Consider the following 17,137-nt stretch of genomic DNA (forward strand, 5'->3'; position numbering starts at 1 on the left):
TCTACAAAATCCCAGGAACAATAGTAATTTTACGTTCCCACTTAACGATTTTCGGAGACGCCAAACAAAACATACTATGAGTTATTTAAAAAAATGGAGACAACAATCATATGAAATTAAACATTATGACAATAAAACGTATTACCGCCACACCTGTATATATCCATAAATGCAGTAAACTTCCCTGTTATTTATTTTTAATCTTCCCATTGTAGAATTTCTGGCACTATGCGAGCACAGGATAGCATACTTAACCTAAATAATGCGATCCCTTACATTTCACTTACAACTGTTCAGGTAAATCCTGATGTGATAAATGTGGAAAACAAACATGAAATATACTTAAAAAATAAGGGTTTGGCTTTCAATAGCCGCAGTTATGCAACAAACACTTCTAGTCACTATGTATTACATTTGGAAGTACAACTTGTAACATATGCTAGTTACCAGCTGGTGGTTTGGTACACTTTCTGCAGCACGTCTTTATTCGGAAGGAAAGGCTTCTGCTACACATACACAAACTCTCCAGAAACCATTTGGGAATAAATTTTCACTGTTTGGACTCAATAGTCTGGAACAAAACTATTTTTAAAAGTTAAAAAAAAAAAAAAAAAAAGGGATGTTGAATGCTCTTGACGCATGGCTGATGAGACTGCAGTGAAGATGACGTCATTTGGAATGATGGCATGCCGATAGCAGGGACGTTGGCGACACAAGACTATAATTCAAATGAAAGCAGTGATTAGATTTACTCAGGTTTACTGTTCAGCAGGCCTACTGCTCAACTGACAGAGACAAATGACTGGCCATTACGTTCTTTTCTATCAATATTGCATAATATGATAATATGATATGCTTATCCCTTTTCTCTACGGGGTCAAGTATGAAGAAGAGGCGAATTTTCATAGTGAGTTTTTACAATCGTATGCCTTTTCTGAAACCAGAGGAATTAATGAGATGAAACAAATGACGAGATATGAGTAACTAAAACTGACTATTTACTTTATATGTAGGCCCAAAATTAGTGTTCACCATTTATTGTCTTTTTACATTTAGAAATACTTCCTTCCAATGAAAATAGCCAGTATAACTCAAATACATTCATAAGTTTGTTAAAGAATAGTGCAGAATGTTTACATTAATAATTTACAGCTCCTTACAGCCTAGAAGCCAATGTATTCATTGCACAAAATTTGAGGTTATCACATACTGGACCCCCCCAATTACTTTTTTTGGCTGTAAAAATGGAAGAAAAAGGGGTCTAATATGCGAGTAAATAAGATATTCACAAATTAGTTTTGATGTACTGAAGAGCCTAACAGCTACAAATTAACTAAGTCAAAACCGAAAATAAATGGCTTCAGATATCAAAACAACAAAAAAGTATATGAACATATACAAGACGTGGAATCTGTTAACCCGTCGTTCGTCGAGGGGTGAGCGCAGTGCTCCCTTTCATAATTATATTGTTATAACAGGTCGAAAGCTGCCGATAATAATCTGTAACAATGAGTAGCTGTTTGTTGAAATGTCAGGAGTGGGGGGGATTAGTCAGCGTGCAGCTACATCACCTTCAGTGAGTTAGTGCCACACAAGTGTACACTTCTACGTGTTAGTGAGTGGAACGCTCACCCTCGACCTTAGCTTGTCAAATTCTTAGAATTCTTATGATTAATTATCCAGATTGAGTTTTTTTTAATTTTTATGGGCAGTTTACTTTTGTTGACATTATGAGTTATGAAAAGCAAATAGCTAATTGGTTTGAAGAGGAAACTGACCATGAAGGGAATACGTTTCAAGACGGCGTCAGCTCTTCTGATGATTCTGAGGAAGATGCGGTTGGAAATAGTGACCACAACAGTGAAAGTGAACAATATGCTGAAGAAAGGGAAGATGAAGAAACTGCCATTAATTTAGAGCCTTAATTACACTGGCCGTGACAAGACAACGCAATGGAAAATACACCCACCAAATCAACACAGACGCAGACCAAGAAGGAACATCGTAATTCACCTTCCAGGAGTAACAGGGGATGCTGGGAATTCAAAGACAATTACTGAAGTATGGAACCTATTTTTTCCTGTGTCGGTTCTTGAAGAAATAACCCACCATACAAATGTATGGCTGAGAAAAATTAGAGCAAAGTATAGGCGTGAATCAGACATGATTGATACAAATGTAGAAGAAATTAAAGCACTTATTTGATTGCTTTATCTGGCTGAGGTGATGACATCTTCCCATGTAAACATGTTAGATTTGCGGGCAAATGCTGCAACCAGGCCCGACTTGTTATGAGCTATAGATGATTTTATTTATTGCTTAGAGCCCTTTGCTTTGATGATGAAATCACAAGACAAAGGAGGAAAGAACTTGACAAACTGGCGTCCATAAGGAATGTATTTGATGGATTTGTGCAGAGATGTTTGAATAACTACAGTGTTTTTTTTTGCTAGTTGCTTTACGTCGCACCGACTCAGATAGGTCTTATGGCGACGGTGGGACCGGGAAGGGCTAGGAGTGGGAAGGAAGCGGCCGTGGCCTTAATTAAGGTACAGCCCCAGCATTTGCCTGGTGTGAAAATGGGAAACCACGGAAAACCATTTTCAGGGCTGCCGACAGTGGGGTTCGAACCTACTATCTCCCGAATACTGGATACTGGCCGCACTTAAGCGACTGCAGCTATCGAGCTCGGTAAACTACAGTGTAGGAGAATGTGTGACACTGGACGAAATGTTAGAATCTTTTCGAAGAAGGTGTTCTTTCCGGCAATACATGCCAAACAAGCCTGCAAAATACGGTTTGAAGATGTTTGCTGTAGTAGATGCTAGAACATTTTATACACACAATATTGAAGTGTATTGTGGAAACCAACCAGAGGGACTTTTTCATTTGGATAATACACCAAGTGCTGTTGTGAAGAGGATGACTTTACCAATTCAAGGCTCTGGTTGGAACGAGACAATGGACAATTGGTTCTCCTCCATGCCTGTTGCAAATGAGTTGGCTACTCAAAATAATTTAATGGCCGTAGCGACAATGAAAAAAAACAAGAGGGAATTACCTTTAGAAACTGTCAACACTAGATAGAGGTCTCAATACAGTAGTCTTTTTGCATTTGGTGAAAATGCAATGGTTGTATCTTATGCTCCTAAGAAATATCGGAATGTCATCCTTTTATTGACGATGCACGATTCTGATGAGATTGATGAAGCTTCTGGGGACCTAAGCAAACCTATTGTTGTGACTTTCTATAACCTTACAAAAGGCGGAGTGGATGTCGTCGATGGCATGAAGTCCGAGTACTCAGTTGCAAGAATCTCATTTTGGTGGTCTCTTAGAATATTTTTTTCTCTTCTTGACATTGATGGGATAAATTCACAAATCATTCTGAGTTGCAATACCGGAGAAAAGCTTTCAAGAAGAAATTACCTGAAAACCTTGGGTCTAGATCCCATAAAGGCAGACATGACCGTAAGGGCCTCATACAACGGTCTGAAAAATTATCTGCGACTTAAAATTAGAAAGTACCTTGGAATTGAAAATGGGGCACCAGCATCATTGCAGTGCAGAACTGGTGAAAGGGAAAAATGTGGGTTCCCCCCCCCCCCCTCAAAAAAAAAGATTTTCGACTGTCAGATGTGTAAAATGTGTATTGCCCATTTGTGGAGAGCACACAATAACAATCTGTCACCTGTGCTATGGCAATGATGGGGCAGCCACAGAAAATAAAGACTCTGAATGAGACAGCTGGATCTTAGAGAAATGGGACTTTGAGAGCCTACTGATGTGTTTGAACTGTTAGTTGTAAGCTTAGATTCGTGGTAATATTTATTTTATTTATTACTTTAAATGAACTCTGTGTAATAGGTCATTTGTAAAAATCATAACTCAAAATTGCCACTACTAATCATCTATATGTATATAAAATAAGAGTTTTGTCTGTACGTTGTTCAGAATTTAAAAAGGATGGTATTTTTGTATCAGTAACAAGGAAATGCACTTTTTACTTTTCCATAATTTCTGTCTGTCTGTCTGTATGTACACGCATCACGAAAAAACGGCTGAAGAGAATTGAATGAAAATTGGTATGCAAAGTCGGGGAATAAGTCGCTACAATCTAGACCATAAATAATTTTATTCACGCTGACTGAAATGGTAGTTTAGGGGAAGGCCTAAAACTTAATTCTCAAATATTTATGTTATTAGTGGTCGTATCTTAATGAAAATCGGTATACAAAGTCGGGGAATAAGTCGCTATAATTAAGGCCATAGATAATTTTACTCACGCTGAACGAAATGGTAGTTTAGGGGAAGGCCTAAAATTTAATTCTCAAATATTTGTTATTAATGGTCATATCTTAACGAAAATCAGTAAGGGAAGTCGGGGAATAAGTCGCTACAATCTAGGACACAAATAACTGTATTCACGCTGAGAAAAATGATAGTTTAGGGGAAGGCCTACAATGGAATTCTCAAATATTTATGTTATTAATGGCCCTATCTTAATGAAAATCGGTTTGCAAAGTCGGGGAATAAGTCGCTATAATTAAGGCCATAAATAATTTTACTCACGCTGAACGAAATGGTAGTTTAGGGGAAGGCCTAAAATTTAATTCCCAAATAATTATGTTATTAGTGGTCGTATCGATAAATACTACATAACTAAAATTATATAGCATTATATTTCCCATCATGTATATCTTATACATTGTTACAATACTGGCTATAATCAGAGATATTCATGAATTTGGATTTTTGATACGAAGTCCTTATCAGCGCCGAGTCGGTATGTCAATAGATTCACAATTAAGTATTTATTTATTTTCCACCTAGTCGATACAATGATTGCTTAAGGCAACTTTTAATGGTCAAAAGTGGTACATGTTTCGTATATTATCAACATCTTCAGCCACATAACACTGTTTAGATGAAAAATATATAAAATTGACAAAGTATTGCTTTAGATGAAGTGTCCTTAAAATTAACATAAGATTGACAAGATTAAAACAAACAAATAACTCAAGAGAAAATATATAAATTATTTCTACAATAGAAAGCAGTCGTCAAGGAAACACTTGTACAATATTCCATAGAGAAAATTGTCCTAATAAATATTCTTTTCTTAATAATTCATGAAAAAAGATCAATTTATAAATTAAAAATTATACAATTTATAAGTAATTATCGAAATGAAGAAATCCTGATATCACAGTGCGGCTCTTATTATTAATGTAGATGAAAATATAACTAATTCCTAGTTGTCAAATCTTATTAAGCCTGCTTTCCTTTGGAACAGTAACTCCTGTCATTCTTTCACAGTTTTGCGCCGGGTGTAATATTGATGATTCGTTCTTCCTTGCTCTTGCACCTGAGGAGGTGGAGGAGCGGGGGATATAGGTGTGTCAAGAACTTCCTTGCTGTCACCTATAGCTTCAACTGAGGAGGAATAACTTGTAGGGCTATCTGTAGGTGGAGAAATTCCAATTCTTTTTTCGTGATCCTTCTCAAGAATTTTCAAATATACTAGAATTTGATAATATAATGGATTCTTATATTCTACAGCCTCATTAAGGTTATCATTTTTCTTTACAAGTTGGTCTAGATGAATGTACAGGTCTTCATAAGTGTTCATTAAGCTGCCCTTTTTTAACTTTTTTATGATGGTCAGGTCTTGTTCTATGTTGGTAAATTTATGACCTGTGGCAGTCATGTGTGATCCCATTGCTGAGAATCTTCTATGTTTTTCAGCATTCACATGTTCCAAATATCTAACTTTAAAATTGCGGCCAGATTCTCAGCAATGGGATCACACATGACTGCCACAGGTCATAAATTTACCAACATAGAACAAGACCTGACCATCATAAAAAAGTTAAAAAAGGGCAGCTTAATGAACACTTATGAAGACCTGTACATTCATCTAGACCAACTTGTAAAGAAAAATGATAACCTTAATGAGGCTGTAGAATATAAGAATCCATTATATTATCAAATTCTAGTATATTTGAAAATTCTTGAGAAGGATCACGAAAAAAGAATTGGAATTTCTCCACCTACAGATAGCCCTACAAGTTATTCCTCCTCAGTTGAAGCTATAGGTGACAGCAAGGAAGTTCTTGACACACCTATATCCCCCGCTCCTCCACCTCCTCAGGTGCAAGAGCAAGGAAGAACGCATCATCAATATTACACCCGGCGCAAAACTGTGAAAGAATGACAGGAGTTACTGTTCCAAAGGAAAGCAGGCTTAATAAGATTTGACAACTAGGAATTAGTTATATTTTCATCTACATTAATAATAAGAGCCGCACTGTGATATCAGGATTTCTTCATTTCGATAATTACTTATAAATTGTATAATTTTTAATTTATAAATTGATCTTTTTTCATGAATTATTAAGAAAAGAATATTTATTAGGACAATTTTCTCTATGGAATATTGTACAAGTGTTTCCTTGATGACTGCTTTCTATTGTAGAAATAATTTATATATTTTCTCTTGAGTTATTTGTTTGTTTTAATCTTGTCAATCTTATGTTAATTTTAAGGACACTTCATCTAAAGCAATACTTTGTCAATTTTATATATTTTTCATCTAAACAGTGTTATGTGGCTGAAGATGTTGATAATATACGAAACATGTACCACTTTTGACCATTAAAAGTTGCCTTAAGCAATCATTGTATCGACTAGGTGGAAAATAAATAAATACTTAATTGTGAATCTATTGAAGTGCGATACGGACCAGAAGCTGATTTTATGTAATCGGTATGTCAAGTCGGAGAATAAGGAACTACAGTCTACATTGTGAATAATTTCATAAGACGCTCTAATATCACAGTCTAAGGAAAACTAAATGTGAAGGCCTACGATATAGTAAGCTCATAAAATTGATCAACAATGACATTACATTGACCAATGTTTGTTGTGATGTGCTTTGTCTTCTGTTGCCAAAAATTTGTCTTATGTCGCACCGACACAGTTAGGTCATATGGCGATGATGGGATAGGAAAGGGTATGAGTGCAAAGGAAGCGGCCTTGGCCTTATGGTATAGCCCCAGCATTTATCTGGTGTGAAAATGGGAAACCATGGAATAACATCTTTAAGGCTGCAGACAGTGGGGTTCAAATCCACTATCTCTCGGATGCAAACTCTCAGCTGCGCGCCCCTAACCACACGGCCAACTTGCCCGGTCGTACCGAGTGTAACAGTCTGCCTAAATATTGGCAGGAAGTAGCTGGGGAGTTGCATGCCATTCCTCTGTTTCATAAATTTTCCAATACTAATGGTACGTAACACACTGGTTCATCATAGCATTCGAGCTGTTCCATCACTACTCTGAGGCACTAATTGTAATGAGGAGTGTGCATATTTAATGGAATATTGGCAGAGGAGTGTTCATGGCTGTCTGCGGCCTGGTCATTCCAGCTCTGGAACTTTGGGCTGTTAGATCGGCACCGTAGTACTGTTCGTTAAATGTGAGAAAATGTGCAATTTTTCTTCTGATCGAGTATTTTATATGATAACATTGCTTTTAATCGCTACATTCCTACTGACGTTTTTGTAATGACCTATGTTGACTCCAGTTAGGAAAGTCTTTCTCAGAATCCCGTAGCGAAGCAGGGGTACATCAGCAAGTAGACAAATATAATGTTGAAACAGTAGTATGTTTTATTGTTAAGTCTAAAATGTTTGTTTGTAGTTCGGTTTATATTAATATATCGGTATTTTCCCTATCATTTCCTTGTATGTTATAAACTAAATGTAATACAAAATTGTAAGAAATTAACATTTACATACTTCCTTGAAAAAGAAAGGTGTACTGTATTACAGACGTAATAAAAATAAGCAAAAATAAAATAAAAATGAAATAATAAAAAGAAAAGCCAAATAATAATAATAATAATAATAAAGCAAAAATAGTTTACAAAATTTTCCTAATCCCACAATGTACGACAGGTGAGCGCTGCGTTCACCCTCGACTATCTGCGTCCGTCCAGGAGGCTCGACCAACGGCGGGTTAATATAGCAGATTTAAAGTTAAAAACTTCATAACTGATCCGTATTGAACTAATAGTAACAATGTTAAAAAAGGAAAAATGTTCCACCTTTTCAATACAATAACACTGTTGCACGAATCAATGTAGCAACATATTTCATTTATTTAGGGACAGATGTCGAAACCGGTTTTAATTTCATCATATTTTACATGTTGTGCACATAATTCATCCCAGATGTTTTAACACTCTTTAGTGTCATTTGTGTGTGTTTGTACATTTGTTTTAGTTATTGGATGTGTTTGTACAGTTTTGCATTAAGGCTGATGACGGGCACCCAAGGCCGAAACTAGTTCCTAGATTAGAAATGTAATGTAAACATTGCATAATACAGTATTGGAAAGGTGGACCATTACAACATAAGTTTAATTATTATTGTCAGGAATATTCATCAGGAACATTTAGAAGTCAAAGACCAAACTGTTGTATGTGTGAACATTTTGAACCAAAATTTGTGGTTAAGGAAGATCTCTTTCCAACCAAAAATGGTCAGCCTATTCGTGTCTCTTGTAAAATTCCTAAATTAACTTTTGATGCAGTTCCTACAGCTTTCCCAAATCAACCTTCTTACCACACAATTACACTCCCCAAAGGTTGGAGAAATACAGAAGAACGATTGCAACAAGTGTTCAAGGAGGGGGAGGAGAAGAGTTTTGCTAAGTGGTGTGAGCAGGATTTAAGATCATCTTTTGAAAACTTCAGAAGAAGTCTTGACAGCAAACAGGTGGCTCCGTTCACAGTAATTATGAATGATAATAATTCATATTATTATCATAATATGATAATGGGTCGTTAGCTTATTTTCTACTTATTAAGATAGATGATAGTGGCAAATTTGATGATGTACCATCAATGAATGTGTGTTTCAAAGTATCGAGTTCTTTAGATGTAAAAGTATTTTATAAAAATCTGTGTGTGCCTACTGAGGAGTTTAAGTGGATACTGCAGTGTGAAGGAAACAGTGACCTGAAGTTAATAGGTGGAGCAAGCTGGACAATTTGGCGAGTCATCTTTCAAATCATAGTGATGAACATGTTTCCACCTATGATAGAATTTCTGTCCTAGTGAATTTTTTAAAGGAGGCCTTGGTTCTTGAAAGTGATCTGGGTATAGAAAGATGTAGGAAAATTAAATTTACTCGTAAAACTAACCTTACAACTACCTCATGATGTATATCTTTGTCAATTATTAGGTCTAATAGGTTCCAATGGCTGTGGTATGTTAATTCCAAGTTGTATGGATTGATAAAAAATAAGAGAAAAGAAAAAATCTACACAAAACAAGGAAGAGAATGAAAATGTAATAACAGACCCAGAGGAGATAAAAAATAGGTGGAAAGATTATTTTCATAACCTCCTGAATGTGAGGAATGATGCAGAAGAGTGTGTAGTGGTAAATGAGGACGATCTAGAAGTGTAGAGTAATATTGCAATGGCAGAGGTGGAAATGGATGTTAAACATGAAAACAGGAAAAGCAGCAGGGAAGATTTTTTTTTTTTTTTTTTTTTTTTGCTAGTTGCTTAACGTCACACCGACACAGATACGTCTTATGGCGACGATGGGACAGAAAGGGGTTAGGAGTGGGAAGGAAGTGGCCGTGGCCTTAATTACGGTACAGCCCCAGCATTTGCCTGGTGTGAAAATGGGAAACCACGGAAAACCATTTTCAGGGCTGCCGACAGTGGGATTCGAACCTACTATCTCCCGAATACTGGCCGCACTTAAGCGACTGCAGCTATCGAGCTCGGTCAGCAGGGAAGAATGAAATATGTGGAAATGATAAAGGCAGCAGGACCTATTGGTCTACACTGGTTATATAGGATGCTAAGGTATATACGGAGGAAAAAAACAAGTACCTGATGATTGGTGTAAAGGTGTAATAATACCAGTATTTAAAAAGGTGACAGGAAGGAATGTGACAATTATCTAGGAATTACACTGATGTCACAAGTAGCCAAAATATTGCAGAGAATAACAGAAAGGAGGATGAGAGGGAGGATGGAAAGAAATTTAGAAGAACAGCGGTATGGATTTTGACTGGGCAGGTCAATGATGGACCCTATATTTACCATGAGATTACTGATGGTAAAACAGTAAGAATATGGAAAAGATCTGGTGATGGTATTCCTTGATCTAGAGAAGGCATACGATAGTGTTAATAGTGAAAAGGTGTGGGAAACCCTGAAAGAAAAGGATGTAGAAGGCAATCAAGGCAACTAGTAAGATGTATAAGAATGATTCCAGTTGTGTCCAGACTCCAGTAGGGAGAACAGATTGGTTTAGAAACCAGACTGGGCTAAAACAACGAAGTGTACTGTCTCCACTTAGGTTTATAATCGTCAACAGAAATTCTAAAGGAAATAACGGCAAGATATGGAGGGGATTTGAAAATATTGTTGTCTGGAGATGACATAGTGATCTGGGAAGTCAACAACACAGAAGTGCAAATCCAACTAGAGGCTTTAAATGACAATATTGAGAAATATGGTATGAAAATCAGTGTGGAGAAGAGCAAAACAGGGGTGATGACAAGAGGAGAAAGAGAAAGAAAAGGAATCGTTAGTATCAGGAGACAAAATCTTGAGGTTGTTGAATACGTACTTCTAATATTTGGGAAGTGAAATATTGCAAGATGCAAGGTTGGATAAGATCAGCAGAAGGGTAGAAGTGGACAATACGTTCTACCAGGATATAGGGAACCTGGTGTGGAACAGAGAAGTTCCTATGAAATGTAAAGAGGTAATGTACAAGATTTACTATACCCTATACGTATGCATCAGAGACTTAGACTTTGGCGGCAAGAAATGAGAGTAAAATTTAGGCCAGTAAGACAAAGTTCCTGAGGAGTATTGTAGGGAGACAAGGAAGAGTAGGAAATGTTGAGGTCAGAAAACAGATAGGGGTAGAAAAACTGAGTGATAGGATCGAGAATAAATTGAGATGGTATGGACATGTTCTGAGGATGCAGGAGGTAAGGATACCAAAACAAGTGTTGGAGGTTAAGATAGAAGGAAAGAGGGCAAGATGGAGGAATAGAGCAAGACGGATGGACTGTCAAGAACAGTAAAGAAAAAGAAGACTGGACTGGAATACAATTACTGAAGAGGAGTGGTGGAAGAAGTGGCAATGGTGAAGAAGTGCTATAAACACCCCGACCTGGCAGGAGCTGGACAAGGGGAAATTAAAATTACGATGATGTGCACAGAAAAAGCAAAAGTTTTTCATGGGGTCTCAGGCTTGGAAGTTCATTTTATGTATCATCAGGTTGGTTTACAAGATTTACAGAGCGATATGAAATACGGAAAATTGCTGTGCAAGGCAAGTGTGTAAGTGCAGATACCACTGCAGCAGATACATTTAAACAAGAATTTGAAAATTATGTTTCAGAGGAGAATTTATCTCTTGACCAGAGTTATAATGCAGATGGGGCTGTCATGTATTGGAAATGTTTACCATCCTACACACTTGCTCACGAAGCAAAATAACATGCACCAGGCCATAAATCCTCTGAACATTACTGTTAATGTGCTGTGCTAATACTTTTGGAGGCCATAAAATGAAATTGTTGGTAATAGGGAAGGCTAAAAAACCTGGAAAATAAGCTCAAAATTTCCAGTGGTTTATTATAGCCAAAAAGGTGCATGGATGAATTAAGAAATTTTCCAAGATTGGTTTCATTCCTAGTTTGTCCCGGAAGTTACACATTACCTAAAACAAAACGGTTACAAGTAAAGGCAGTTCTACCCGTAGATAATGCTTCTTCACATCCTTCCGAAGGTAAGCTTGTTTGCTGTGACGGAAAAATAAGAGTGAAATTTTTACCGCCAAATGTGACACTGATTCTCCAACCCATGGATCAGGGTGTTATTGCATCATTGAAGCAAATCTACCATTCACAACTCATAAGAGACTTGACTGAAGAATATGACAACATACTGAGATTCTGAAAGAGGCTTTCATTGCTGGATGCTGCACTATTGATTTCAAAGGCTTGGGCTGCTATAAAGTCGGCAACAATTATGTGCTCATGACGTAAATTACTACCAGACATAGAAGGAAGTGAATTCCAGCTTTTTTTTTTCACAAGGAAATGAGTCATCTAACATAATCACTTTGATTTCTGACAGTAAGGAATTTGAAAATGTACGCACTGAAAATACTGAATAATAACTATATGCGGATGCATGTGAACCAGGCTTCCAGCTAATTACAGATGAAGAAATTGCCACCACAGTGGGCATCGCCGCAGAAAATGAAGGGAGTGGCTGGGAAGAGGAGCTAGAAGAAAGAGAAAATGAATATGTGCAGCATGCTTCAGCATTGGAAAGTGTTGAAACTCTCTTAGATTATGCTGAAAAGGGAGATTTTAATTATAGTGTTGCTGTTGTACTTTGGAACATCCATACTTGTATGTGAAATAAATGAATCTTGAAAGAAAAAGAACACTACCAATTATTTTTTACCAAATGACAAAAATTGACAATTTATATACTTTTTGTACCTCAAGGTGTTTTACCATCAATAGACATTCTAATAATTTTTATACTGGCCTACTTTATTGATAAAGGTGATTAATGAATGTCTTAATTGTTTGACATGACTGCATTTTCAAACAATATTATATGTTCTGTATTATTAAAAGTTTCATTGTGCATTAAAATGCACAAAATCGTAATATCTGCACTTTCAGTTATCCATGAAAATTTGTCCAGTTATTAGTCCAGATAATTGAGAATGTGTTATACATAAATTACAGTGAAGGACAGACAAAAGCTTACCCTAGTAAAAGTTCCTATAAAACTATGAATGTCTCTCTGTGGCTTCTCAACATATAGAGATGCTTTGATGTCAAACAACTGCAAGTCTGAGTCAAGCTTCTGTGTGGCAGGAACAGCAAGCCGAAGTTTCCAGTCTGTCTCTCCATCCAACTGATCTGTCCGCACAAAGCAGGCCCCAGAACGTTCTGTAGTGCGAAGTAACACAAGATCAGCTGGCACACGTTGGTCCTTTTCTACAATTACCTACGGATGATAAATACAATCAACTGTAAAAAAGTTGTACGATAGGCTTTCTTCAACAAAATCTAGGTAGGAGTACATTATACAGGAAACTTAGCTCAGAGAATATTATTAAAGGAGTAAAAGTAGAATATCACAGAAACATTCAATATTTCAATAATAAATAAGTAGAACAGCGATTGGATGATGGAAGGATGGCAGGCTGCCAAGGGAAGAATGCAGCGATTCTGGGCTGCAAAATAAGTGCAACAGTTATTTAAAATGGTCTTCAATGGCCCAAAATGAAGAAAAAATAATAACAATCAGAGCTAGGATTTATCTGTAGTAAAAACTGGCTAAATATGTACATAATATGTGCTAAAAATTCTCAAACTAAGGAGTAAGACATGGGCTAAAAATTTTCAAAATATGGAGTAAAATATGAAATAGCGCAAAAAAAAATAATTTAAAGGAAAGTCACAAAACAAAAGTTTAACATTCTTACATATAATTGGTATTTTATTTTGAGCTGTTGTTACAATTCTTTTCTTTTTGCAGGGCACATCTTCGTCTTTTAATAATAATAATTTTTGTGTGGCTATTTCTATACCCTCCAATGAGGGCGGGCGGCTTCTACCACGTATACGCAACTGCGTGTTATTGTGGTGGAGGATAGTGTGATGTGTGAGTTGCAGGGATGTTGGAGACAGCACAAACACCCAGTCCCCAGGCCACTGGAATTAACCAATGAAGGTTAAAATCCCCAACCTGGCCGGGAATCAAACCCGGGACCCTCTGAACCGAAGGCCAGTACGCTGACCATTCAGCCAACTAGTCTGACATCTTTTAATGAAAATTGCCTATTTGCAAAGCAGTGGATTGCAAAACATTGTTTGAAATTTTAAAAAGGAAAACTGCATATCTTGGCTCTTAAAATTGCTTTGTACTCACTGAAACTCTGCTCAGCATCACAAGAAGTTATTGGAATTATTCTCAAATTTGCAATGTCTTCAGGAGATAAATCCAGATTAGTTCCTCATTTGATTCACCACTTAAAACTGCACTGATTTTAGACATTGCACATATCACTACTCCTGGATTCTTGGCTAGCATTGTGTTCAACTTCATTTTTGCAACTTCCCCAACTTTTCCACGGCAGCAGTTGAGATATTCAATCACTTCCCTTACAATGGCAAGGCTTTTGGGCAGAGTGGTTTCTTGCTTTTGGATAGCATTTAATGTTATAGTGATGCATGAGAAGTTTGCTTGGATGTAAGCTATGTCATTGTTTACTCTTTTGTCACCAACACCTGACTGTGGATTCAATTGAACAGCACTGTCAGGGTATAAAAAACACCTAACACATTCTTGATAGCTTCAATGTTAACTGCATAGTATGTTACTGCCTCTAACCACATTCCCCATCATGGTATTGACTGATTTGGGTGGCAGAGGCATTGACAGAGGAAGAGAGGTACACCTATTCCCTTCCTCTGTTTGTCACTGGTCATTGTCAATACGGAACAAAATGGCTTAATTATTATGTATTGTTGGTGGTGGTGGTAGTAGTAGTAGTAGTAGTAGTAGTAGTAGTAGTAGTAGTAGTAGTAGTAGTAGTAGTATACCAACATACTGTGCCAACATAATGTACCATAACTTTCGAGCATAGCTAGCTCGAATAAGTTCTGCACACCAATGATGGGCACGGACATGAATCATCTTGGGATTTCTTACTTTCAACGCTTCACCACCTTTGACCATACATGGAGCTGCATCACTCAGAAACATCAGCACATGTTCATACAGTATACCATTCAGTCATAGAATTGCCATAGCATCATTGAACAATTTGGCTATGCTCTTGTTATTACATGTATGCATGACCTCGCATGTTAACAGACAGGTTTAAAAGAATCACCATTCATTAAACCGATGACAACATTCCCAATCATTCTCCCTACACTGTCCGTCGTCTCATCAGGTGATACCCATATTGGAGTGTCTTGCATAGATTTCCTTATTTCTCCCAGCGTTTTTTTATGGATCAATCATGCATAGTTCTTCCTTAATGTTGACTGATCTCGTATACTCCACACTATGTATTTTTCCATGAACTTCCAGAAGCATGGGTTGTTTAACTTGTAGAATGGTATATCTGAGCCAATAAAGGCTCGTACTCTTCACATTCATATGTGATAAAAATAACTTTTTCCTTGCTTTTTTAAATTGTTGGCCTTATGTTTTTCTGTTCAAATGTGTTGTCGCACTAGAAATCGCTGAGAACTAGACACTGCTTTCTGGCAGGTATTACAAAAAATGACTACCATCTGTTGATAGTTCTTCATTTGGAAAATCACTTGCAATCTTACTTTTATAGATGAGGATTTATGACCTTGTGGCATTTTAACTATATAATACACTGAATAAACAAATATTTAAAACAAACTTGAAGATGCATTCAAAGCTCATACACAACTGTTGATGGTTCATAAAGTACTGAATAGAACAGTTTAACCTAACTGGCGCTAATGCTCTGAAAATTGTCTGGACCAGACCTGCTGTGGTCAGGTATAAGGAATTGTAATGTCACGGGTGTTGACTGAGAAAGCCAAGGCAGGGCTGAACAATAAACAAAAGAATATGCAAACTATACAACTTATTTTCAATATTCCATATAAGTTCAAGAATCCAGCTTTGAAGTACAGATGCTAACAAAATAAATTTTAGACGATTATCTGACAAGAATAAGTTTGAAACCATAAAATATGGAACATATTTAAAATAAAATGTTCAATTATGTAAAGACCTGCCAATTTTTTCTAAAATATGTAAAAATATGTACTATACCCTGAAATATGGAAAACCAAATGTATCTTAAATCACTCCAAATATCCCAATTTGTAAGCATATAACTATATAACTAATGTAGAAACAAACATCTATTTACGTAGAAATACTAGCCCTGATTAATGATAATGTGTATTTTACACCCCAGTATGTAGTAATAACGAGGAGAAATGCTGTTGTGACAACTTTGTCCTGAAAAATAAATCTTCAATATAAAAGCAGACATACCGATGTGTCATACCGAACCATTCTTGTATACCAACAGATTGTGCCAACATAATGTACCATAACCTTCGAGCATAGAACTTCTCTATGCAGCCAGTCAAACATACAAGGTTTATTTCTTTGTTAGCAGTGGTTTTACATTCTCTCACTTTCTTTATCTTGGCTAGCAATTTAACGTCACACTAAGACATCAAAGGTTTTCGGTGATAAAGGATGGAAAAGGACTAGGATTGGGAAGGTAGAGGCTGTGACCTTAATTAATGTACAGCCCCAGCATCTGCCTGGTGTGAAAATAGGAAAACAACTTTAGGGCTGCCGACGGTGGGACTCAAAGCCACCATCTTCCGAATGCAAGTTCACGGCTACAAGAACCTAACTGCACGGCTAACTTGCTCAATTGATTGCTAGCAGTTTAACATCGCACTAATACATAGAGGTTTTCAGAGATGAAAGTGGCCTTAGTTAAAGTACAGCCTGGCATTTGCCTGGTGCGATTATTGGTAATCATAGAAAACTATCTTCAGGCTATTAAAGACTGATTAATACCCTTTTGTAACTTTCTCTATCTATAAATTGCAAACAAGTTTAGGCGAATATACACTACCTTGTGCTACAGTGGTTCATGGACTTTCAAGAAGGAAGACTTTGCAGTGTTAAGCGAGGTGGGCCTGGTATGCATATGCTATCATACAGCTGCTGTTAAATTTTATTTTTTTTAATCCTGAATTTTATATGCGATGTTTGGCATTTTTTAAAATCCAAAATGTTTATACTCCAATTTTGTTCTCTCTATATGCTCTTGTCATCTGCCACTGCTGGTTATTCCCATCCCTATCTATTCAGAATTTTTAACAAATTGTGCTTATTTTCCTCAACATACCTTTCTGATTGAACTCAAATAAGTCAGTCCACCAACTTGCCAAATCAAAAGCTTTCACCATATCAATTGCAATTTTGTACAATTTTCCTCCTTCAAATCTTCCTATTACTGTTTTACCAACATTATATTA

At 36.7% G+C, this 17,137-nt stretch overlaps 1 protein-coding gene across 5 annotated transcripts in view; it reads right to left on the reverse strand.

The window, feature by feature from the left end:
- LOC136856766 (probable phospholipid-transporting ATPase IIB) overlaps window positions 1–17,137 on the reverse strand; it is a 407,253-nt gene that overhangs the window by 248,811 nt on the left and 141,305 nt on the right. For all 5 annotated transcript variants that reach the window (XM_067134860.2, XM_067134861.2, XM_067134862.2 and 2 more), the window contains one exon: window positions 12,837–13,079. In XM_067134860.2, coding sequence (XP_066990961.2) covers window positions 12,837–13,079 — 243 coding nt within the window. The remainder of the gene's footprint in view (window positions 1–12,836; window positions 13,080–17,137) is intronic.

This window comes from Anabrus simplex, chromosome 1 (assembly GCF_040414725.1).
Source record: "Anabrus simplex isolate iqAnaSimp1 chromosome 1, ASM4041472v1, whole genome shotgun sequence".
NCBI lineage: Eukaryota > Metazoa > Arthropoda > Insecta > Orthoptera > Tettigoniidae > Anabrus > Anabrus simplex.